The sequence below is a fragment of the Camelina sativa genome, chromosome 8 (genome assembly GCF_030686135.1).
Source record: "Camelina sativa cultivar CO46 ecotype springtype chromosome 8, ASM3068613v1".
Lineage (NCBI taxonomy): Eukaryota > Viridiplantae > Streptophyta > Magnoliopsida > Brassicales > Brassicaceae > Camelina > Camelina sativa.
The window spans coordinates 5059925-5086591 of NC_141887.1; the positions used below are offsets into that span (position 1 = coordinate 5059925).

The window sequence follows — 26667 nt, forward strand, 5'->3', positions numbered from 1 at the left end:
ACAAGCATGCTTCAGTGTCTTGTGGGACATGAATCCGATCCAAGAGCACGTCTCTTCGAGAAAAGTCATTAATCGTAACATAACTTTTAAATATTTTTACGTTGGTAAAGCCTAGAACATGCCAATGTATAGCGTACAAATGCTTCATTTTAATAACCAAGTAACAGGTAATCTTCAAAAAGGAAAATGATCCAACATTCTACATTATAATCAGCTATTAATAAGTTAATAACTACACTTTTTCGGTATTATTGGACAGGACAACCTTTGCTTAGTAAACTATTCTCGTATAAATAAGAGCAAACATAATATAGTTGATTAAAAGTATATATACTATATAATATTGAAAATATATAAAAGTCAAATATATACCACGTAACTACTAAAAAATATAAAAACTGTTTTATCAAACAAAAAAAAAAAGAGCTACTAAAATATGTCAACGAAAACAAAAGTCAACTGTGATCTTTAGGCAACATCATGGATTGGATAGTATAATATCCAACTACATGTTTCGAGGTTTGGGGACAAACCAAATCAAGAGAGAGTGGTTTATTAAGATACATTCTACTCCAAAATAATATAACAATTAAAATGACTCGTCACTGATAACAAAATATATTATGTTCAACAAAAAAAAAAAATTAATTATGAAGTTATCGAAGACACGAATGTTCGTAAATTCAAGAATTGATCAGAGTTTGTATTATGTTGACCAATATATATTTATAAAATATATTTTGTCTATAAAACATATTTTATATATTTTTATTTTCAACAACATATACTATTCAAATTGAAGAATTTAGGTAGTGGCATATCTTCAATACTAATACACATTACGAAATTACATCTAAAGTCAAAATATATCTAATTTTTTTGATGCGTTGGAGCATGGATTACTAATATTATAATTGAGGAGATTTTATTTGATCATAAACTTTAAAGTATATAAGTTCTTTAGATTGTAAAATTTTTAAAGATCGAAATTTGATATTATTTTTAAAAATGCATTTAAAAAAAATCTCTGCAATATACCTTGGATTTTGGTTTTAATAATTTACTCATGAAACTCAATGAGATTTCATTTCAGATGAATTAGTTTACAAAATTTTATAAAGTTGAATTTAGTAAATTTTGCACATGTAAGTATGTAACCTGATGGCCTACTTGGATCAGCCATGAATTTCTATAATGGAAAAAAATAAGTTACTCTCCAAAAATACCTAGCTACCAATAGTATGACAACACTTTTTGGTTTAAAATTAATTAATAAAACTATGATAACTGAAAAACATTCTCTAGTTGTTTGTGTGTAAGTGTCTTTGTTGTGTTACCACCGGAATTTGAAGGCGCAAAATGCATTTTGTTGACAAAAAAGTTATGATCTAATATTAGAGAAGTCAAAAATAAATTAACATGTAATTACTATCCATAAAAAAATGTATCATCTTAAATTGAATAATAAACTCAACTAAATAACGTGAACGAGAATGTTTTAGTCATCATCTATCTGTCTATATAACCAAAGTACAAGTGAACAGAGAAAATGTTATACACGTACTCGGTTTGTTGAATTCGAATTCGAAATCTGGAGGCTGGAGCAATCAAAAATCAAAATATACGATTCAACAAATTATATATATATAGGAAAAAACAAATCTCTAAATAGCATGAGGTGCAAATAACTAGGACAAGGTGACTTTGTATCAAAATTATGAATCCAATTTATTATATTTTGGTTTCTTTCTCATTGGACAAAAATAAATTCTCACAATATTTAATAAATCTCAAAGCATGCGGTTGGATCATGTCAGTCAGTAGCGACAGTGACAACGTAAATTAATGGATCCGATAAGTCTCCGCTCGTTTGCGTTGTTATTACCACATCAACGTTTTCTGCGCACGTTAGCTTTCTGGCTCTCGTAGCTTCTTTCTCCCAGTCCGTAGTAGCCACGACATAAAGCATCATGGAAGCACAACTCATCTGAGCCGCGAAAAGACCTAACCAAAGTCCGCAAAATCCATATCCGGCCCAAAACGTTAACCCAACGGCTACAGGTGTTCCAACGAGGTAAAACGCTCCTAGATTTATGTTGGCCGCCTTGGATGGCCGCGCGGTGCCTCTAACAACCCCACAACCTACTGTTTGCGGGCAGTTCCCGAGCTCGCAGAGTCCAAGAATTGGCAGCGCAGCCGCGGTTAATGTGATGATGTCAACGTCGTTTGTGAAGATCCGTCCCCAAACATCGCTGACGCCCCAAGCAAACGCAGACGCCGTCATACCCATTACCCCAGCAAAGGAAACCGCCACTATGGCTGATAACCTAGCCGTGTTCGGGCGGTTTGACCCGAGTTCATTACCTACGCGGGTGGAGACCGCAAGCCCTAGAGACGACGGGAAAATGTAAAGCAAAGACGTTGTTTGGATAAGAACGCCCATTGCTGCCACTGGAGTACTAGGGTTTATGAGCAAACCACATAGAACAGTCATGATCTCGTACCACCACCACTCTAGGCATAACCCGACACAGCTAGGTATGGCTAAGCTGATCAGTGGCCCCCAGTCTTTGAAACATTCCGAGCTGGGGCGAGTCCACGTTGGCAGGTGTAGACCTGCGATCCAAACGTGCGACACGAGGAAAATGACAACAACAAGATTTGAAGCGGCTGCGGCCATTGAAACACCCATGAAACCCCATCCGAGGTAAGAAACGAGGATGAAATTGAAGGGTATGTGCAAGATGGTGCCGGCTAGTGTTGCGATGGTTAGCGGGGTTGTGATACCTTGTGCTCGAAGGTATATACGTAGAGGGTGAAGAAATGAATTGGTAAGCAAATCAGGAATAGAGCATAGGATATATGTTTGGGCCAACGATGAGATAGTTGGATTTTGATGAAGATAGATCATGATCTTCCCCAAGTTGAGCCATAGAGCGAGGATCGCTAGCGAACTTGTGAGTAAGAAAAGTACGGTTCGTTGGAGAGTTAGAGAGAGGAGTTTCGGCTTGCCGGCTCCAAAGGCTTGTGAACAGAGTGGATCCATGCCGAGTGCAAGGCCTGAGAGAACGGAGTAGCCAGTGATGTTGGCAAAGGCAATGGCTAGGGATCCACCAGCGAGCTCTAGTTCACCGATATGGCCGAGGAAGAGCATCGAGATGGCAGAGCGAGCGTAGACGATGAGGGCGGCAAGGATTGTTGGGAAGGCTAAGGAGAAGAGAGACTTCGCTTCTGTTTTAAGCTCAGTGATTGTCGGGAAAATGGGGGTAGTGTTTTGCTTTTCCAGATCTATCTTCGAAAGAAGATTTGTGCGACTGGTGATGTTTGTGGTTTCCATATTGTCTGTGTGAAAGAAACCAGAAGAAGAATATTAGAGTTAATGGATATAAATATTTGTGGATGTCCAATGCAAAACTCTCCTCTCTTATTTATACACAACCTACGTTGACATCACGTCTAGCCAGTTGAATTGGTCATAAATATAAGAAGTCAAATATTTATTTATAAGATTGACTTTTTGATTTTAAGTATATAAAAATTAATTACAGATAAGAGTTTTTTTAAACTACAATAGGAATTCTTAATATTTTAAGATATTTAGGTATTATTACAATAAAAACAAAATTATTTCTTTGGATTTATAGTATTGTTTTAGCTTTTTAGTTTTTTTCTTTGATAGTAAAAAATCCCCCCAATTATATAATAAACATAAAAAATTCATATTTCCATAATAGTCATATGAAAATGTCTATTTTTTGTAAATATATTTATTTAAAATTGAAATTATTTGTTTAGAATATAAGGGAATATTATTGCTGGAACTGATTTATTAATTTGATTTGTTGTAAAAGTTCAAAATTTAAAATAAATAATAAATTTTATCCTTAAAAATATGCGCAACATATTGTAGAACGCCACATGACATTCTTTACTATAAGTTACTAGATAATGTTATGCATTTCAATAGATAGTATGAGAATCATAATTATATTATTTTTTTAAATTTAAAATAATTTTGGACTTACATATTAGGATCGAAGGCCCAATTCATAACCAATCTTCACTAAGCGAGATAAGGCGATTTTGTGGAATCACACTCCAATCGAGTAGATTAAATATGTTCTAAATAACATTTTTCAATTGTCTTGTAGTTTAAACCATGTAATTTATATTTTTATTTGTTTTTAGAAATTTTCTACATACTATATGTCTGTGATGAATCTGTTCATTAAATTTTGATGAATCACTTAGCGACTACGTACGTGTGTATACTTTATAACGTTGTAAGAAAACATTAGAGGAGTTTGGCCCTATCCGTCAAGAAACTAGTCGATGTGTGAGGTCGTTTAGGGTTTTATTGGTTTGCTAACGGTGTAATCACGCCATTAAAGATCAAACAGAGAAAGACATAGGTAGTCAGAAGAAAGATGAAGTAAACTCGCGAACGAGACACACAACCCTAGTATTTGTATCAAAATCCGGGCCATGTATGATGACTGATGAGTTCATTTTACACGACATATTCAAATATTTCTATTCACAAATTCGATTATTTTTTACGCTTCTCTCAAAGTCAAACGGTAACTAAAATTATTTATCTTGTGCATGTAATAGGTTTTTTTTTTTTTTTTTTTTTTTTTTTTTTTTTTTTTTGTCGTCGCATGTAATAGGTTAAACAGCTAAATATGTTCCAAAGAACAATTAAACTGAATGAAATGGTTTCGTAAAGAAACTTGGCGTGTGATCCTGACGTATCTTGCGCTGCAAACAATAAAAAGGTGATATCATCTGCAAACCTTGGGACAATTATAATTTTTTCACAAATTTTATTTCTAATTTTTGTTTAGAAAATTAAAAGTGCCAAATGTCACCAAGTTTCTTTCAATTAAAAGTGCAAATATTGTTATCAGTATAGCAGTATCTTTTGTTTTTCTTCTAGACGACATATTATTAATTTAATCGAAATAAACTCCATTTCATAACACAAGAAAACAAATAAAACATTCTAAACATTACAATAATCGACTGGTATCGATCAGTTGTTGAATTTGGGCAGGTGGAATATTTATCGTACGAACCAATTAACTACTTGGCTTACATATTATCAACTTGAATTCACAGCTACATCTGTTGGACCAGCTTGTCTCATCAACTGGCAAACACAGTGAAGAAGCTAGAATTAGATTCCAATTTCAAATTATGATATGCAAGTTTACAATAGCTGATTATACCATAATTCGAGCACATAATAATCCATACGTTATTAATTAAGACTCATTTAGTTACAAAATTTATAAACCTGGAAATAAGTCTCAAACTTTGCCCGGAGTTCACTGTGCTCTTTCTTAATATCACGTAATGCTGCTTTTATTCTTCAAAAACAAAATTTTCCACAAAATCTATTTTGTTAACGAACATTAATTTCATATATATCTCAATATATATGGCAAAATAAAAACTTATGCACGTATTCGAATTTTTTGAATATATATTTGTAACAGGAATGAAAGAGAACGTTCTTACCCTTCTATGTTGCCAGCTTGTAGAAATGTGTTGGCTTTCTTAAGTTCCTCAAAAACTTTGATAGCGCCGATGCTGTATGGGAAAATTCAGTATTTTATTAATGTTAATTAATGTCAAATTCTTATCTATATTCATATTTTAAACTAGATTACAAAAATATTATTGTCACTAGCCTGGCGCTGCTGCTTTGTAACCGAAGAATGCATTTGGTAATCATGGGTACCTCTATCGGCTCTCGCTCCCTGTTTCAAAATTAATCAACATATATAAACTTTACATACCAGCCATTAGTCAAGTTTTAAATTAATCATACCAACCATTTAGTCAAATCATAAATTAAGCATATAATTATCGTTCAATATATATATCCGGTCCAACAGTTTACGGTATAATAGATTTATGGGGCCTTTTATTTAAGTTAAAAAAAAAAAACAATTGGCATCTAATCTTCAAACCTAGTTTTTTTGAATACACAATCTAATGTATCTATCATTACATTATATAAATTCTAATAATGATGCATTCCATGAGTGTAATATCAAGTGGATTTCAACTGGAGAGAGAGAGAGAGATGGGAAAACTCACAATTCATGTTCCAAAGCAGCAATTACATTAGGGGAGTCTCTGAAATAAAGAGTTATTATTTCTATAATAAAATTAGGGTTTGTGTCTTTCGCCAAAACCTCAAGTTGAGTATACTGACAATTAAGGTACCCCTGCATAAATATTTATATTGAAAGATTAAACGAGATTCCTCATTGTAAAGTCTGTGTCTTTACATTTTTGTTTTGTTTCATGTGTAAAACGAATATATATATTTTTTTTAAGTAATTCAAAACATAACTCAACGGCATTTCTCTGCGTCAATATATATATATACGCTTATATGTGCATTATTTTGAAAATTACTAACCTCGTCAAAGAAAGATTGTCTCATCTCTTGAACTTGTAGATGCAGAGATTTGATCACCATTTAAACTAACTAACTATTTGTTTGAAAATAAGTTTTTGCAATCTACAGAAGAATATATATATATATAGTTTTTGCAAAATGCGTGTACATGTTGCATGTACAGAAATCCATATAAATATGGCAATAAAGTGAAAGAATAATTTTGTATAATTTAATGACAAAATCTTGAAGCAACATTTGCACAAATTAAAATCGTATGTGTGTGAACTGAAACTGAAACAAATCGTATTCGACCGATAATATGTTTTACTTAAAGATTAATTAATTACATAATATGTTTTCTCTTAGATTATTTATCGTAGTTTCCAAGGAGTCATGGGTGGTACAATGACTCTAATAATCTGTGACTTTAAGAAAGCCTGATACCAAATCTTGAAAAATAAATACATAATCTGGAATTAATATATAAAAAAAAGAACTTAACAGTAGAATCCTTTTGTTTAGATGTGGAGTTACAAATTGATTTACATTATATTTTGGTGTCGGTATAAGTTTCTGTAATTGGCTTCTCCAATTTTGAGCAAATTAAATTGGTTTAGTACAATAAAAATTAGTTTCATTTTCTTTTGGGTCAACCATAACAATCAGTTTGATACAATTTTTTTCGTCGATAGTTCATACATTACTTAAACATTGTTTATGAAAAAGTGTTGAAACGGAAAAGGAATTTGATTGTACTTCTACGTACAAGCCGGTCCATATTTTTTTAGAGATCCTAAGAGGATTTTAAAACTGTGTATTAACTAACTTATATGAAACCTTTTTACTTTTTAATATATTACTAAAATACTACGATTTTTTTTTTTGATAAGGTAGATAAAGTTTTGAATCTTTGGGAAAATAATAATCAGAGATTTCAGAAAATCTGATTCAATAAAGGTTTTTAAAACTTTAAATGGATTCTTGATAAAACTGTTGGCCATTTGATTCTTTTCTTATCCGACGGTCTAATTTGCTATTCTAGAAAGTTCGTAACGTAATCAATTATTATTCTGTAGATCATACATAGTGCATACATATATTTTACCATATTTCTTTATTATTAACTGATTTTTCTATGAATTTGAGAAATAAAAAGAAAGAAAGATACATAAGTCTTTATAAGACCCAATTCCATTTCCCGCCTAATTGCAAAAGAGTGAATTATAGTAGTCAAACTAGGGACCAAGCAAGATCGCTAAACTAACCGAAGCTGGGAAGTAGATGAAACCTCGTACTAACTGTTTTCTTTTGCTGATAACAAATTGACAAGATATATAGTGGTTGTACTGACACATATATATTTATTCTTCAAAGATAGTTTTCTTCTAGGGACATGCATGAGTAGTTTCTCAAAAGGGGAGATGATGATCTTCACTGTGTAATTTCATTATATATAAATTATTTGTTTTTATCAGTTTTCAAGAAATTGATATATTGATATATTCTCTTTAATTTAGGGACTATGAAAAAGATTTTTTTTTTCTTTTTTTTTACCCGCGTAGAGTAGAACTCTCTTAAAAAAAGAAAAAAAGGAAATCGATTAAAAAAAATAAAATAAAAAAAGAAAGGAAATCAAAGGTCAAAGCATATTGGTTTCTGGTGCACGTCATCATCTAGCCCTAATTTGTCGGCGACATGGTTCCCAAATAACTCCGTGGAGCGAACGCGAAATTGTGGAGAACAACAGCAAGCTCACCTCTGATCTCACTTCCAGTTAGATTTCAGTTTCCTCCTTTGACGTACGGCGGTCTAATTTTTTAGTCAATAGCTTGTTGATTTGATCCAATTTTGTATGTAATAATCGCTTTGAAATAATTCTCTAGTGTTGATGATTCCTTTGCTTGTGACTTGTGTATAGGCTGGTGTCACTGGAGGCGACCTAACTATCGGAAATCTACTGACTACTGTACTCGGTCGGTGAGATACATAAGATCCTGAGACTGTGAAGGTGAGTTCATAGTTTTAGCTCCCGATGTTCTATGTTTTTCTTTTGTGTATGCTGTGACTTGAAACTTGAAAGCAACATTTCTGTGGCTACATAATGAACAGAAAGCTACTGTGGAAGCTATCCCACATCATCTGATAAGGATCTTAATTCATATCTTATTCTATATTCCCTCAGCCAAAGAATTCTATGATAATTGATGATAACTTACTGCATGCATTAGAACCAAGTTTGTTTTTTATATATTTGATACCAATAAGGCGAACAAGAGCGATACGGTGCGTTTTGGTCTGAGGGTGAAAAAGTGCGATTTAGGGTTCTTTGCTTCCTGCGCAAGGTCTGATGCTGCGGGAGGTTACTCCGCCGGTGGCTGGGGGTTCTCTCGTTGGTGGTAAGGAGAATGTTGTACTTGATGAGGGGGAGTTATTGGTAGTTCGTGAAAATATTGATGTGTCGGTGAAACTCAACGTAAGCGAGGCTGGTGGGATGAGTCAAGGAAACTTGATCGTGGAGGAGGTGGGAGGAAAGGCACCTGAGGAGCAAGGGAAGATGGTTGGAAGTCACCCGATGGGGGGTATTCACAATAAACAGAATCGTTCATGGGTGTCTATAGTAAAGGAACCAATGGGCATGGAGAAGGTGGAGTTGGCGGTTGAGGATGTTGATGGTATGCCAACAGTAAGGATTCCATATAGTGTTTTTGAGGAAGCTCAACCACTCTGGGAAGATTTTCTTATAGGATTTTTTTTAGCAAAGGCTCCTTTCGTAGGTGGTATTCATGCCCTTGTGAACAAGATCTGGACATTAGGGGATAAAACCATTAAGATTGAGGTGTTTGTGATGGATAATTACACAGTACGCTTCCGGATTCCGGATGTGCGTACTCGTGAAAGGGTCTTAAGACATGGTATGTGGAATTTGTGTGGCGCTGCAGTGGTGCTCACTAAATGGAGTCCAATCGTTGATTCGACACATGAAGAACTTACTCAGGTTCCCATGTGGGTAATTGTCAAAAACGTTCCTCCTAAGTACTTTTCCTGGAGTGTTAAGTGCAATTACCAGTCCATTGGGCGTGCCAAAGAAGTTGCACCCTGATACAGAGGCGTGTAAATCTTTTGAGGAGGCTAAGGTTTTTGTCGAGGTTGACTTAACAAAGAACTTGCCTAAACATATGTCTTTTAAATCAGGGAAGGGAGGTGATACTGTGGTGGAATTTGTTTACCCTTGGTTACCTCCACGATGCATTGATTGCTCAAAATGGGGTCACACAAACTTGGCCTGTTTGGCCATGGATAAGAGAGGAGGAGTTGTTATAGGGAATGCAGCGACAAGTACCACGAGCAATGCGGAGGTGGCTCCAGTAAACCTGCAAGTAGTGAACAAGGTAGCTGTAGAGGCTACATCTACTGCTGCTACGACATAGGATAAGGAACATGATTGGTGTACACCTACTAAGGGAATTCGCAGTCCGAATAAACAGTTAGTTATAAGTCAGGATGACATTTCGAAGCTCTCTAACTCATTTTCCTGTCTTAGTGAGAAGGGGGAGAAGGGTGAGGATATCACAACCGATCTCGAACAGAGTTTGAATGTTTCTCAACAGCATGTTGTTGATGATACTGAGGTTACATCGCTTATTACTGATCAGCGAGGAACTGAGTCTGCCATACCACAAGTGGGGACGACACTTAGACCCTCTCTTCCATGTGCATTAAAGGAGGGACATAAATTCATCTCGCAAACCAGCTCGCAGAGTTCTAGACCTCCTCCTAGTAATCTGCCAACACGTAAACTATCCAAAAAATATCTGATGTCTGGGTTTTTCTGGAATATCAGGGGTTTTAATAGGAAAGAGAAGCATAGAGTGGTTCGTGAGTGGATTATGCGTGGGAATTTTGATTTCGGTTGTTTGCTTGAAACAAAAGTAAAGGAACGCAAAGCTGGTAGAGTTGCTGCCTCTGTGTTCGTTGACTGGTCTTTATGTCTAAATATGAAGAACATAGATTGGGGAGGATTTGGATAGTTTGGAGGAATAATGTCCGCATTACACCAGTGTATAAGACATCACAGCTTAAAACTGTCTCAGTTTCTGTCGAGGGGAAGCAAGATTTTTTTGTTACCTTTGTTTATGAGTCAAACTTGGTTGCAGAACGCAAGGAGCTCTGGAGCGACCTGCGACATTATTACTCATCTCCGCTGTTTCAGGGTAAAGCTTGGCTTATCTGTGGGGACTTTAACGAAATCTTGGAGAATGAGGATCACTCTTTATATGATTCCTCTCCTTTTGTTCCAGCGGGTATGAGAGATTTTCAGGATCTTGTCAAACTTTGTGGTCTGGTTGATATGAGCTATCAAGGCCAACAATTTACTTGGTGTAATAAACGCCAGGATGGGGTTATCTGTAAGAAACTGGATCGAGTATTGGTTAATCAGGAATGGATTCAGCATTATGGTCAGTCTTATTCTGTCTTCGAGCCTGGGGGTTGTTCCGACCATTTAAGGTGCCGGTTCTATCTCTCTGAAGCGAAATCGAGTGTGAAGAAGCCATTTAAGTTTATAAATGCAGTAACAACGCAGTCGGAGTTTCTAACTCAACTGGTTGACCGATGGAGAGAATCACCTCCTCTGTTTCACTCCTCTTCTGCGATGCATCGTTTCTCCCAATCCTTAAAATGACTAAAACCACACCTTCACAGCATGGGAAAGCAAATGGTGGGAAATATCACTGTACGCACGAAGGAGGCCTATGGAACTCTTTGTGCAATGCAGGAACGGACTATGACCTCCCCTTCCTCTCAGGCGATACAGGAGGAGGCTGCTGCTTATGTTAAGTAGCAATGTTTATCTGAAATAGAAGAGTGTTACCTGCAACAAAAAGCCAAATTACATTGGCTGAAGGTTGGCGATCAGAACAACAAAGCTTTTTATGCGTCTGCAAAGCTAAGGGAGTTGTGAAACAATATTAAGGAGATTCAGTGTGCGGATGGCCGTGTAGTTACGGATCAAGACGACATCAAGGAGGAAGCGGTGAGATATTTTCATGACTTCCTCAAGTTTTCACCAGCATATTATGTCGAATGGACAACTAAGAAGTTGGCAGACCTATTGAGCTTTAAATGTGACTCTTCTGATAAGTCTATGCTTACTAAGGAGGTTACTAAGGAGGAAATTAAAAAGGTTCTGTTTGCTATGCGCACAAACAAGTCCCCAGGTCTTGATGGATTCACTGAGGAGTTTTTTAAAGAGTCTTGGACCATAGTGGGGGATGATTTCGCTGTAGCAGTTCAATCTTTCTTTAGGATAGGTTTTCTCCCCAAGGGTGTTAACTCCACTATTTTAGCTCTCATACCTAAGAAAACAGAGGCCAAGATTATGAAGGATTACATGCCAATTTCTTGTTGCAATGTTTTGTACAAGGTCATTTCCAAGATTCTTGCTACAAGGCTCAAAGGTATTCTCCCCAAATTAATTTCCTCCACTCAATCAGCCTTTATTAAAGACAGATTGTTAATGGAGAATGTGCTTCTAGCCACATAGCTTGTCAAAGATTACCATAAGGAATTCATTTCTCCTTGTTGTGCCATGAAAATAGATATTTCCAAATCTTTTGACTCAGTGCAGTGGGGGTTCCTCCTCACTACATTAAGAGCTCTTGATTTTCCTGACCAATTTATCCTCTAGATTGAAATATGTATCACATCTGCCTCTTTCTCTGTTCAAGTTAATGGAGAACTTGCGGGTTATTTTGGAAGCAAGAGAGGTCTCAGACAAGGTTGCTCGTTGAGACCTTATTTGTTCTTCATTTGCATGAATGTGTTGTCTCGCAAGCTTGACAAAGCCGCTCAAAACAAGCAATTTGATTTCCATCCAAAATGTCACAAGCTAAACCTCACTCATCTCAGTTTTCCGGATGATTTAATGGTTTTTACTGCTGGGAATAAGCGATCAGTAGAGGGGGTATTGGAGGTCTTTGACGATTTTGCTCATCATTCAGGGTTACAGATTAGTCTTGAGAAATCAACCTTGTTCATGGCAGGGATCTCTCCGGATATAAAGGCAGAGATTCTGCAACAGTTTCCTTTCAAGTCTAGTGCACTACCGGTTCGGTATCTCGGGGTGCCTCTCCTTCCTAAACGAATGTCTGCAGCTGATTATATTCCTCTTCTAGAACGGATTCGATCGCAAATACGCTCCTGGACTGCTAGGTCGCTTTCTTTTGCTGGCAGGCTACAACTACTAAGTTCGGTGATTTTTAGCCTAACAAACTTTTGGATTTCTGCTTTTCGACTTCCCAAAGCTTGTATAAAGGAAATAGACAAGTTATGTTCTGCTTTCTTGTGGTCTGTCCCTTCTCTAAACCCCAAGAAAGCAAAGGTGGCTTGGACAGAGGTATGCTTACCTAAAAGTGAAGAAAGATTAGGCCTGCGATCTATTGCAGAAGCTAATAAAGTTAGTATGTTGAAGCTGATCTGGAGAATTCTATCTGCTCGGGACTCGCTATGGGTTGATTGGGTTAAAAAATATCTGCTCAGAAGTGGCTCTTTGTGGACGGAGAAATCTTTCTCCCCCTCTGGTTCTTGGATATGGAACAAAATTTTGAAGTACAGGAGTTTAGCTGCACAATTCCATCGGATAGACGTTAAGAATGGTGAAACTACTTTGGTTTGGTTTGACAATTGGAGTTCTATGGGTTGTTTACATGACAAGGTTGGGGATAGATGGATAGTCACTCTTGGTGTCTCTGCAGCGAGTACTATGGCAGAAGTTATGGCTCAATCCAGACAACCTCTGCTCAATCAGGTGGAAGAGGAGATACAACAACACAAACTGGGAAGAACTGCAGAACAAGATGTCGCTCTTTGGAAAGGTAAAAACAGTGTATATAGCAGAAGCTTTAAGACTAAGGACACTTGGTCCCTCATCCGAGTTGCACGTCCAATAATGGAAAATTACAAAGCGGTTTGGTTCCCCTTCTGTACGCCGAAATATGCTTTCATAACTTGGTTGGTCATGAAGAACAGACTTTCAACTGGGGACATGATGCAAAACTGGAACCTCAATGTTGATTCGAGCTGCAAACTATGCAACAGCCTCATGGAAACACGAGATCACCTGTTTTTTCACTGCTCTTTCTCACAGAGGTAATATATACTGGACATGCAAAGGTAATATATACACATGACACGAGGTTGAGATACTTTGCATGATGGTATATGATTGGTAAGGCCTACGTTTCCATGATCATTTATATTGTACTTTCAGGCTATGTTTGTTGATGGTCTCGCAAAGGAGCGAGAGGGCGGCTGTTATCTAGGCTAAAAAAAATATTGGTTGCTTTTACTTAGGTTATTTACATCTATTGCTTTTCTACATAAATTATTGTTCTTTTGTAAGGACTTCTCTGAACTGTATGATTTGGCAGTGGAGTTGAATAAAACAGCTCCCTGCACCATGGTGGTGCTAAATCCTTTTAAGGTGGTAACCACCACTAACTTGGAAGCAGACAAGATTATGGAACTTGATGCTAAAAGGTGACCTGATGCTCAGAATTATATGACCCCTCTGCATTCTAGGTGAAATAAGCTTCGCAAAGTACTAATTAAACTCTTACACATATATAGTGTAACAGTTTTCTGTTTTGCTAATCCTTTTATTTTTTGTTGGGTTGTTGATCTAAGATTCTAAGGTTCCCTTCTCTATAGTTATATACATTGAGAAATCTGAACAAGGAATGGTACTTTTTTTTTTTTTTTTAATCCTGAAATAATCGCTGACACCGTTGATCAACTGCGATGAATTAGGTTACTACACGGTTAAGGACGACTATAAACCCGGGAAAGCTTGTGTTTAACAGAAAGGTGGCAAATAGAAAAACTCAAACCAATTATATGACCAAAATAGGATCAGTTGTGGTTTGGTTCGGTATAGGTGGTTCAGATAGTTTGTTGGGTATATATTTTATCTCGTGAGATATGATATGAATAAAGACCGACTGGTTTCTAAGAGCAACTCCATTGGACAACTTTATTGAAGGTCTTTAAATAAAATACAATAAATGAACAGAGAAAAATGTCTAAAGAGGAGAGATAAATGTCTGGACAGAGACATAAACGACACCTCAAAGACATCTAAAGACACAAAAATGTCATTATTGTTATTGTTATGAACTATATTATAAGTTTGGAGGCAACAAGAATCAAATGAGAAAAGATCTAGAAAATAAGTGTGGATTTAGAGATAAGCTAGAGAAAGAAATAGAGAAAAACTAGAGAGATAAAATGACTTCTCATCTATCTTCTTCTCTTGTACATAATTCTTATTTATAGAGGAAGAAAACAAAGAGAGGTTGAGAACAAGTGGTGAACAAGTGTTTCAAGTGTTATGGCATAAAGAGAGACACATGTTTTGATGGATACACACACATTTTACAACATTCCCCCTTGAGTATCCATCACTAGTGATGAGTTAAACACTGCCTCATTAAAAACCTCATCATGGAAAAATCCATTGGGATAAAAACCATGACAAGGAAAAAAGAGTACAGTAGTGTAAACTCCCCCTCGAAAAAACTTCACAGATCTCGTAGATGCCGCATTCCAATATTATGAATATGCTTTCTGAATGTGCTAGTCGGAAGCGCCTTTGTGAATAGATCTGCTGGATTGTCACATGAGCGGATATGTTGGATATCAATTTCCTTCTTTTGCTCGAGTTCTTGAGTGTAGGAGAAAAATCTTGGAGGTATATGCTTTATTCTGTCGCTCTTGATGTAACCTTCTTTGATTTGAGCGACACAAGCAACATTGTCTTCAAATAATGTTGTTGGCTCTTTACTGGTGACTATTCCACTCGATTCTTGTATGTGGTTAGTCATTGATCTGAGCCATACACATTCCCTCGATGCTTCATGAAGAGCAATTATTTCTGCATTTGAGGAAGTGGCGACCAAAGTCTGTTTCTGTGAGCGCCATGAGATTGCAGTTCCTCCAATTGTGAAAAAATATCCAGTTTGGGATCGGGATTTATGTGGATCTGACAAATATCCTGCATCTGCAAAACCAACTAGACCAACCGAAGAGTTTCTAGGATAGAATAATCCCAAGTCAATCGTACCTTGAAGATAACGGAGAATATGTTTTATCCCATTCCAATGCCTACGAGTAGGGGATGAGTTGTATCTTGCAAGAAGTTTTGTAGCAAATGCAATGTCTGGTCTAGTGCAATTTGCAAGATACATGAGTCCACCGATAGCACTCATATAAGATACTTCGGGACCAAGTATTTTCTCGTTGTTTTCACAAGGTCTGAATGGATCACTATCGATATTCAGAGATCTATTGACCATTGGAGTACTCAAAGGAGTCGCTTTGTCCATATTAAAGTGCTTTAAAATCTTTTTCGTATAATTTGATTGATGCACAAATATTTCATCTTGGAAATGCTCTATTTGAAGCCCGAGACAGAATTTTGTCTTTCCAAGATCTTTCATTTCAAACTCTTCTTTCATATGAATTCTTGCATCATCACTCTCCTTTTGAGTTCTAATTATATTTAGATCATCAACATATACATCAATGATCACAAATCCCGATGGAGATTTTTTTATGAAGACGCATGGGCATATTTCATTATTAACATACCCTTTCTTCACTAGGTATTCGCTTAAGCGATTATACCACATGTGCCCAGATTGTTTTAATCCGTAAAATGATCGCTGTAATTTGATCACACAAATTTCATTAGACTTAGAGTCTAATGCCTCAGGAATCTTAAATCCTTCTGGGATTTTTATGTATATATCATTATCTAATGATCCATATAAATATGTTGTCACTACATCTATAAGGTACATTTCTAAATTCTTAGAAGCCGTTACGCTCATTAAGTACCTGAATGTAATTGCATCCATGACTGGAGAATATGTTTCTTCATAATCAACTCCAGGTCTTTGAGAAAAACCTTGTGCAACAAGTCGGGCTTTATATCGTGTGATTTCATCTTTCTCATTTCTTTTTCGCACAAATACCCATTTGCAACCAACAGGTTTAACATCTTTAGATGCAGTGACAAGAGGTCCAAAGACATTTCTTTTATTGATCCAAGGTCCAAAGACATAGCCTTTTTCCATTTCTCCCAATCAGGCCTATGTTGGCATTCTGATACGGACCTTGGATCTGGATCGTCTTTTTCATGATCAATCTCTTTAGATACAGAAAAAGAGAATATTCCATTATCATCATCGATTTCATCTCTATACCATAACATTCTATTTGAGCATAGTTAATAGGAACCTCATATTTTTCTGTATCATCCTGAGGACTTTTCTCTTTATTTGGTTCTTCTTGAACCTTTTCATCTCCCATTTTCTTTTTCTTTCGGGGATTTTTATCTTTAGAGCCCATTGGCCTCCCCCTTTTCAATTGAACCTTAGGTTCATTAGCTTCGCTTCCATCAAGTTCATCTCTAGGAATTTCAACTCTTGGTGGTGCATTTGCAGCGGGGATATATGACTTTGTCACCCTTTTTGTATCTATGAACGCATCTGGTAATTGATTTGCCAAACTTTGTAAATGTACAACTTTCTGAACTTCCAGTTCACGTTGATTTGTAGGGGGATTAATATATATCAAAGATGGTGTATACCATGTAATATCTTTTGGTACTTGTTTAATTCCTCCCCCTAACGCTGGAAATTCATCATCATTAAAATGGCAATCGGCAAAACGTGCCGTAAACATATCACCAGTTTGCGGTTCAAGATATCGAATCATACTAGGTGATGCATAACCGACATATATGCCCAATCTCCTTTGTGGCCCCATTTTTGTTCTTTGCGGTGGGGCTATAGGAACATAAACCGCACATCCAAAAATACGGAGATAGGATATGTTTGGTTCTTGGCCAGATGCTAATTGTAAAGGAGAATAGTTATTATATGCGATTGGTCATATTTGGACCAATGCCGCAGCATGCAATATAGCATGACCCCATATAGAAATTGGGAGCTTTGTTCTCAATATTAACGGTCTAGCAATGAGTTGTAGCCGTTTAATTAAAGATTCAGCCATGTCATTTTGTGTATGAACATGAGGAACCAGATGCTCAACATCGATTCCTATTGACATACAATAGTAATTGAAAGCTTGTGAAGTAAATTCACCAGCGTTATCAAGTCTGACTTTCTTTATGGCATAATCAGGGAATTGAGCTTTCAACCTGATTATTTGGGCAATGAATTTTGCGAAAGCCGTGTTTCGTGTTGTCAATAAACACACATTTGACCATCTACTAGATGCATCAATCATTACCATAAAATAACGAAACGACCCGCATGAAGGGTGGATAGGTCCACATATGTCACCATGTATTCTCTTTAAGAACAATGGTGATTCATTCCCAATTTTGGCTGGCGATGGCCGAGTTATGAGTTTTCTTTGAGAACATGTATCACATGAAAACTCATCAGATCTAAAAATCTTTTGCTTCTTCAATGGATGACCAGAATTTTGCACAATTTTTCGCATCATGACTGAACCAGGATGTCCAAGTCTTTCATGCCATATCTTAAATGTACTAGTAAACTTAGAGTTTACTGTAACATAAGATGCAAAAATATTTATTTTTGTGCAATACAATCCAGAGGATAACATTGGCAATTCTTCCAATATATGTTTCTCCTCAGATATTTTGTAAAGATATTCAATGCCATTCTTATTCAGAGTGTCTATATGATGTCCATTTCTTTGGATATCTCTGAAACTAATCAAGTTTCTATGAGACTTAGGGCAATATAATGCATCAATTTCAAATTTTGTTTCCCTTGGCATTGAAAAACTGGCTTTTTCAGAGCCTATAATAATCTTTGCATTACCACATATAGTGCTCACGCTTCTAGCAGAGTCTTTTATTTTGAGAGAGGAGAAATATTTTTTTCTCTTTAAGTATTGAGTGCGTTGTAGCACTGTCTGCTAGACACATATCTCCATCCTCAATCTCAAAATTTGAAATTTTCTGAGATAAAATATTTATAAAATAAACATTAATGAAATAACAAAAGGTCTTACAAAAAAACTTATTATATATTACAATAAAACTATTATCCAAAAAAAAAAAAGACATTTTATAAACATAAAGTACATATCAAACTATGACAAGGCATATCATGGCATATCGGCCTTATTCGCATGATTTTCCGTTTTCATTATCAACGAGAAAATCTGCTATATCATGATGGGGTTCATCGTTTAGGTCATGGAAAGAAGGTCCAGCTTTATCATAAATGAGGTTGGTCTCAACATCCCTTTCTTTTGCCTTTTGGGATGCTTGGTACAGATCGGCCAAATATTTTGGAATACGACATGTCTGATACCAATGCCCTTTCATGCCGCATCTGTAACAAGTACTTTCACCTTGTTTCTTTATAACGCGACCAACATTATTGATTTGAAGATGCTTGTTGTTTTTTCTTGCGTTGAAGTCATTAGGAGAGAAACCTCTTCCTTTTCCTCGTCCACGACCTCCTCCACGACCATGACCACGGCCTCAACCGCGTCCGCGTCCACGTCCTCGTCCTTGCCAATTATTATAGCTGCATGTAGCAACATTCACTTCTGAAAGTGGAGCTGATCCAGTTGGACGGGTGTGATGATTTATCATCACGAGCTCATTATTTTGTTCAGCAACATGCAGAACTTGCATCAATTCAGAATATCGAGTATACCCTCTTTCTCGATATTGTTGCTGCAGGAGTACATTTAAAGGATGAAAAGTTTGGAATGTTTTCTCGATCATATCATAATCGGAAACTTCTTCTCCGCAGAGAGCCATCCTTGAACTGATTCCGAACAAAGCGGAATTGTACTCACTTACACTTTTGTAATCCTAAAGCCTCAGGTTTAGCCATTCATGTTTGGATTTTGGTAAGATCACATACTTTGGTGATCAAACCTATCCTTGAGAGCGATCCAGAGATCTGCAGGATTTTCTCTCGTGATGTTTCATTTTTTAAACCATTGTGGAGATGGTGACGCAAAAACATCATAACTCTTGCTTTTTCCTCTTCTAACCCTTTTTTTGACGGTTCGAGGGTTTTGAGAAGCCCATTCCCTTTCAGATAAAATTTTGCATCTAATGCCCATGTCATATAATTTTTCCCGGAGACATCAAGGGAGGTGAATTCATGCTTTGCCAAGTTTGACATGATTACTATATAAATAATAAAACAATTTGTTAAAAACAAAATTTTATGAAACACTTTTGTAAAATCTTGTTTTAGCAATAAATATAAACTATATAAAAAAGTTATAAGCTATATAGTATATTCATAAATTAAAAACAATCATTTTAGGAGGCATAGCCTTCCATATGATTTAAAATATATAGATCTGAATATATGATCAATGAGGCAGAGCCTACCATTAGATCAAGAATGTAGATCTAAAATTAAAATATATAGATCTGAACATATGATCAAGGAGGCAGAGCCTACCATTAGATCAAGAATGTAGATCTAAATGATCAAAGAGGCAGAGCCTACCATTATGATCAAGAAATATATATATATATAGTCTTTTACTCTATATATAATACATATAGTAATATGCATGTAAAGTAATTAAATTCAAATAACTTTAATAAAACTTAAATCTTACCTCAAATTGATGATAGATCACAAATCGCTTATGCTCAACCTTGTAACGGATCGAGAGTCGTTCGTGCTGATAACGTGTTGTGAACTATATTATAAGTTTGGAGGCAACAAGAATCAAAGGAGAAAAGATCTAGAGAATAAGTGTGGATTTAGAGAGAAGCTAGAGAAAGAACTAGAGAGAAACTAGAAAGATAAAATGACTTCTCATCTATCTTCTTCTCTTGTACATAATTTTTATTTATAGAGGGAGGAGACAAAGAGAGGTTGAGAACAAGTGGTGAACAAGTGTTCTAAGTGTTATGGCACAAAGAGAGACACATGTTGTGATGGATACACACACATTTTACAACAATTATATTATTTTTTCTTTTTTACATTGTGTTTAAGACACCATTAAAAGGTTTACCAATGTGGATGGTCTAAGATTCTATTCTAAAACTTGTGTCCAACAAGCCAACTCATCCTTTTTGGATTTGCCATTTACTTTGGTGGTTTGTTTTTTTTTTTTTTTTTCTGTTTCAATAACGGAAAATTGCATTGAGTGCACTTAAATCTTGATCACTTAAAAAAAATCTTCCTAGCACTATCACACTGAACTTTTCACTTTCATGATTGTTTTTTTTTTGTCGGCCAACGTTTCTTACCATTTAAATAAAGAGGTACATAGTTTTACAAGATTAACAAAATCAAGAGATAATCATAGGAGAGTTTACTATTCTAGCTTTTTTTGCTAATGCATCAGCAGATACATTTGATGTCCTACTGATAAAAGTGAAATGATGAAGACTGGTGGACAATTCAAGTATGTCATCCAGATGGCCTTGAATTTCTGCAAACTCATATGGTGGCTTGCCTTGCTCTTTAGCTTTCTGAAGGTATGTATAAATGGTCTTCGAATCTCAACAAAATACTATTGGTTTGTAGTCCAAACGTTTGACATGGATGAGCGCTTCTTTGATCGCAATGGCTTCTGCTTCAAGAGCTGTATTGGGGGGCTCAATTGATGAGGATCCTTTGAGAATACATTTGCCCTGGGCATTATATAGTTCCCATCCTATCCCAGCTCTGCTTTGATTATTTAACCATGATCCATCTGTATAACAATAGAATATGTTAGTTTGGTTCAAAGCAGCTCTATTGGTGACCATATTAGTCTTCTCCTGCTGTTCATGCTTATTGTCGTGAGTCAACGATCCATTGTTCGCCTCCTTCCATAAACTAAAATTCGTGAGAGCTTTGCGTATGATATCAGGAATGGACCATCTTTTGCTATTGTAAATAAGGTCATTGCGGGCTTTCCAAATCCGCCAACCAATGAACGGGCAAATGTACTCCTTTGGAGAGGCTACATTTTTCCTTGAAATGAGAAGCTGAAATATTTTAGCATGAGAATTGTGAGAGTCTAACTGACCTACATTAATAGGCACAGGAGAAAGCTCCCAAACTTCTCTTGATATTCTGCAGTGGAAAAGGTGGTGAATGATGGTCTCTTGTGCTTCTCCACAAAAGTGACATTCTCGTGGAATATTGATATTCCTTAATACCAATGTCTCAGCAACCGGAAGAGCATTATGAAGGACTCTCCACCAGAAGTGCTTGATTTTTGGTGCTGATTTCCAAAGTGTACTTGCGGTTAGGATAGACTCTTCATCCACTTTGGTGAGTTGATGGTAGCATGATTTTACTGAATACTGACCATTTTTTGTAAATGTCTATATAGGCATGTCAGGTACCTTGAGTAAACGTGGTCTGATTCTCCGGATGTGACTAATATCTTGTGGATGCACTAATTCACGAAGTTTCTCCTCACTCCACTGGTTTGTACTTGGTGTAAGAAGATCCACCACCTTAAACGAGTTGGGATTTGTCTGATTCGAATTCGCTCTCCTAACTGGTCGAGGAGGGTTATCAATCCACGGATCTTGCAATATTCTTACAGTATTACCATCTCCTATTCTCCATTTGAGGCCTTGTTTAACTAGTTGTATACTTTGGTATATGCTCCTCCAGGCATGACTAGGTCGATGTCCCAACTTTGCATCCGTCAACACCGATTGTGAGAAGTATTTAGCTTGGAGGACTCTTGCAAGAAGGGATTGAGGCTCTTTGAGAATTCTCCATGCCTGTTTTGCTAATAAGGCAATGTTGAATTGATGAAGATCTTTGAATCCCATTCCTCCATATTGCTTCAGTTTGGTCATCTTGGCCCAAAAAATCCAAGGTATCTTGTTTTTTTCTTTAGCTCCAGACCACCAAAACTTCCTGATTTGTCCTGTAAGATGATTTATGATTTTCTGAGGTAGCAAAAAACAGGACATTGCATAAGTAGGAAGAGCAGTAGCAACCGCTTTAATCAAAACTTCCTTCCCTCCGGGAGATAAGAGATTAGAATACCAGCTATTCAACTTATTTTGCACTTTCTGTGATATATAAGCAAAAACATTTGCTTTATTTCGTCCTATCGCTTCTGGTAAACCCAGATATTTCCCAAACCCACCATTTTTATTGATCCCTAGAGAATTCATAATACTCTGTTGGATGTCTGGGTGAACAGTCTTACTAAATTGAATAGCTGACTTTTGGAAGTTGACATGTTGGCCTGATGCTGCTGCGTAAATCTTTAGTAGATTGATAACTCTTTGGCATTCTTCTTCATCAGCTTTACAGAAAAGAAGGGAATCATCAGCAAAGAACATATGGGATATAACAGGGCCATTCCTACTTGCTTTGAAACCATGAATGTGATTCACTTTGACTGCTTGTGTAATTAAAGCTGATAGTCCTTCTGTACAAAGCAAGTAGAGATAAGCTGAGAGAGGGTCACCTTGTCGAAGACCTCTTTGCGGTATGAGCTGTTTAGAGGGGGAACCATTAAGTAGCACTGAATATGAGACTGTTGTGATGCACTTCATGATCCATTGGCACCACTTGTCTGCAAAACCTAACCTTTTTAGAATAGCCTCAATATAATTCCATTCAACCTTATCAAATGCTTTGGCTATATCTAACTTTAAAGCCATGAAGGGAGTCTTGATTTTTTTTCTACGCAGTGAATGGAGAAGCTCATGAGTAACAATAATATTATCTGTAATTAATCTGTCAGGGATAAATGCAGATTGAAATTCAGGTATCAGAGAGTGCAACCAGGGTTTAAGTCTTTCTGCCAAAATTTTAGAGATTAGTTTATATGCTATATTGCATAAGCTAATCGGTCTGAAATCTTTTACTTGGGTGGGTGAAGCAATTTTGGGAATAAGGCAGATGTATGTATGGTTTAGTTGCGGGTCTAGATAACCAGTATCAAAAAAATGATTAACAAACTTAATCACACCTGGTTTAATATCACTCCAGTGATATTTGTAAAAGCCCGCGCTTAGACCATCAGGACCTGGTGCCTTGTCAACATTCATGCTAAAAAGAGCATCATAGATTTCTTTCTCAGTTACTGAGGCAGTAAGTGCTTGGTTCATCTCCTGTGTGACTCTTGGTTGCAAATGCTGGAGGATGGCATCAAGGTGTTCGCTGCCTGAAGATGAATAGAGGTCAGAGAAATATGAGTTTATTACCTCCTGAACATGTTCATCTGTTTGATGTACATTCCCATTTGCATCTTGAATAGAGGTAATTCGATTGTAACTTCTTCTCTGCTTGGTTTTTGCATGGAAAAATTTCGTGTTTTTGTCTCCCGCATTCATCCATTGTATTCTGCTTTTGGAACACCAGTACTCCTCTTCCTTCCTGTATTCTTGTTGCAGTTTAAGCTTTAAATCAGTAACATAGTGAAAATCAACATGGTGGGAAGCATACGCTGTTTGGAGATCCAGACGCAGTTGCTGGATGTTTTTCCTTGAGTTAAGGTTTTGGTTCGACTTCCAGCGAGACAGACTATTCCTGCATCTCAACAGCGCTTCTCTGAACTGATATGGTGGTAACTGCTGACATTCTTGATTCCATGTGTGCTGAATAAGCCTTTGAAACTCTTCATTTGATCGCCACTGGTTATCATACCTAAATAGCTTGATTCCCCTCCATTGGTTGTCGTCTGGTTGGAGCAGTAGTGGCTTGTGATCAGAGCCCACCCAGTCAAGCAGTTGTGCAATGGCTTTTGGGAATTGCTCTCTCCAATCTGCAGTTGCCAGTACTCTATCCAATTTGCACTTAATGGTATCGGTGCTTCTGTTGCCTATCCAAGTATATGGCCCACCATATGTTTTAACCTCATGAAGACCTAAAGCACTCAACAACCTCCTAAAGTTGATAAATTGCCATTCTGGTTTAGGAGGACCCCCAAGCTTTTTTGAATTGTTTTCAAACTCATTGAAATCTCTCAAAACTACTCTTGATCTATTCTGGTAAAACCCTTCCACTGCCAGATTCTCTAGAGTTTGCCAAAGCGACTGCCGTGGTTTCTCTCCGGATTACCATAAACGTAGGTTAAACAAAAAGTCGATGGCCCTTCGGTAATAGACATATCAGTGTGGTAAAGTGTTGGGGTTGAGAGAAAATCACACTTTACCGTATTCCGCCAAAATATTGCTAACCCTCCACTAAGCCCATTGGGAGGGATCAAAAAGTGCTGAGAGAAAAAGAGTTCTTCACCTAGCTTCTGTACAAACGCATCATTATTCTTAGTTTCTATGAGGAATAGGATATCAAATCTATATTTACGGTTGATATCCTTGAGATAAGGAATTGTCAAGGGGTTTCTCAGCCCTTGACAATTCCAGTGCAGTATCTTCATCTTGGGGATGGTGGCTTCGGGGTTTCCACCTCCCCTAAAGCTTTGTTCACAGTTTGTTCGATTGGTTTCCTTTTAGAAGTCGATGCTTCCTCATCCTCACTTGTCTGATGAAATTTACGCTTCGTCCCTCGCTCGAGTACATCAACAGAGGTTGAGATTGTGTCGTTGATCGTCAGAGGTTGGCATGGATGTAGTTGAGCAGCTTCTGGGATTATAAGATCCATAAGATCTCTTTCTTGATCCATCTGAAGATGTTGTTCTAAGTTTTCATTATTTGGATTGGAACTAGCTGCTTCTCCCATTGTATCATCAGCAGGTTCTGGGATGGGGCTATTTTCAATCTGTTGATCATGAACCAAGCATGTTGCAGCTAGATGGGAGAGACTACCACACGTAGTGCAGAACTTTCTAAGCTTTTCAAAAGTAAATCTGACAAGGGTAGGCTCACTCTGGTCCTCAAAACAGAAGAAGCGAGCAAATATGAGTCTACTGGTGGCATCAACTTTAACCCTCACCATAACCTCCCCAGCTTGATTTATATTAGGCTCTTGGATAACAACTTCCTCTACAGATCCTAATATCTCCCCAATTTCAGTGATCGCACGGTGATTCCTAGAGTCATCCCGGATATTGTGACTTTTTACCCAAAATTTAAGAATACGAAGCTAATCGGGGTAATGTCTCCTAGATCACTTATCAACTATTACCAGCCAATCCTTGTAGGTCTAGGGACCTCCTTCATAAACAGTATTAAGGTGGTGGGCTTGCTTGAAGAAAAACTGGACTGTTCCATTTTCATTAATTCTACTGTTTACTCTGCCATCCAATCTCCAGATCTTCGGCATCATGAATTTTATTCCAGCTGGGTTTTGTGAAGGATGGATACCTTTAACCACGAGACTGAGAGCATGCTCCTCTTCCCGTTTCCTACGAGCTTCACCCGATAATTGAAGTGGAGTGCGATCCGAACCCAGATTTAAGTTTTGAAGATTAATCCAAATATCTTGATCTGCCATGATAGGAGAAGGTTAGCCTTAGCTAAACTGAGATATCCACCGGCGGTAGAAGGCTGGATCACCGATTAATGTGAAGCGGTGAAAAAGATTCGCGAAAAGTCAAAAAATCACGAAGAGAGAGAAAAAAATTTTCCTGATTATTTATTTCTGTAAAAAGACAATTGTGTATTGAGTTTATATATTTATTTATATTCGCAAGGAATATATGTATTTTTTTGAAATCAGATTAAAAAAAAAACATTGATGGAATGGAAACAACACTTCACGAGAAGAGTATTTTGTCCCTACCACAAACGAACAAGGAAAGAAGGATAGTAGTATAAGAGAGAGTCACGGGCACTGAAAGACAACATCAATTAATAGAATAAAGAAGCCACCTTAATTAGTTGTGCACAAAACTATTCACATCCAAAGTTTTTAAATGTGCACCGCTCAGTGGACTCTCATCATTCATCACTCATCGCCATTCACCAATTCACTCTTGCAATACTTTATCTTTACTTCCACATTTCATTAATGGTTCTCAATGGTGGCAGCATGCGACTTTGGTACCCAACAGTGCTAACAACTGAAAAAAAATGTTATCCACAGTGAATCAGTAGTGATATATACCGTAATCTGCCCAAAAACAGAATAAACTAATATGTGATACATTGTAAAATTTTTGAGTAAATAATCCAATAATGCAGTGGTGTTAAAATTCTATCTAAATATGAAATATTATTTTTCTAACGTAATTTGGTGTTTTGCACGACATATATAGACGTGTACGAATATAGTGATATACTCATGAATAGTATAAAACTATTTCGTGGGTATAACACTTGTCGTGTATAA

The 26667-nt window shown here is 36.8% G+C and overlaps 3 protein-coding genes and 2 pseudogenes across 3 annotated transcripts; 1 reads left to right on the forward strand and 4 right to left on the reverse strand.

Annotated features, from left to right (window-relative positions):
- Positions 1–1620: 1620 nt before the first annotated feature.
- LOC104706305 (protein DETOXIFICATION 52) lies at positions 1621–3413 on the reverse strand. The gene has a single exon (XM_010422482.2). The coding sequence runs from the start codon at positions 3335–3337 to the stop codon at positions 1814–1816; it is 1524 nt and encodes a 507-aa protein (XP_010420784.1). The 5' UTR covers positions 3338–3413; the 3' UTR covers positions 1621–1813.
- A 1509-nt stretch (positions 3414–4922) lies between these two features.
- Positions 4923–7105, reverse strand: LOC104706307 (pseudo histidine-containing phosphotransfer protein 2). The gene is made up of 6 exons (XM_087463440.1): positions 6437–7105; positions 6109–6239; positions 5697–5765; positions 5524–5595; positions 5300–5372; positions 4923–5152 (listed from the first exon to the last, which is right to left on the reverse strand). Exons 1-6 carry the CDS (start codon positions 6494–6496, stop codon positions 5105–5107), a joined length of 453 nt encoding a protein of 150 aa, XP_087319566.1. The 5' UTR covers positions 6497–7105; the 3' UTR covers positions 4923–5104.
- Positions 7106–9711: 2606 nt separating this feature from the next.
- Positions 9712–13568, forward strand: LOC147939690 (uncharacterized). The gene is made up of 6 exons (XM_087460990.1): positions 9712–9807; positions 9967–10366; positions 10420–10924; positions 11120–11249; positions 11391–11874; positions 12145–13568. The coding sequence occupies exons 1-6, from the start codon at positions 9712–9714 to the stop codon at positions 13566–13568; spliced, it is 3039 nt and encodes a 1012-aa protein (XP_087317116.1).
- Positions 13569–20972: 7404 nt separating this feature from the next.
- On the reverse strand, positions 20973–24814 carry LOC147939691 (uncharacterized; annotated as a pseudogene).
- Positions 24815–24848: 34 nt separating this feature from the next.
- On the reverse strand, positions 24849–25880 carry LOC147939692 (uncharacterized; annotated as a pseudogene).
- Between the last annotated feature and the right edge of the window lie 787 nt (positions 25881–26667).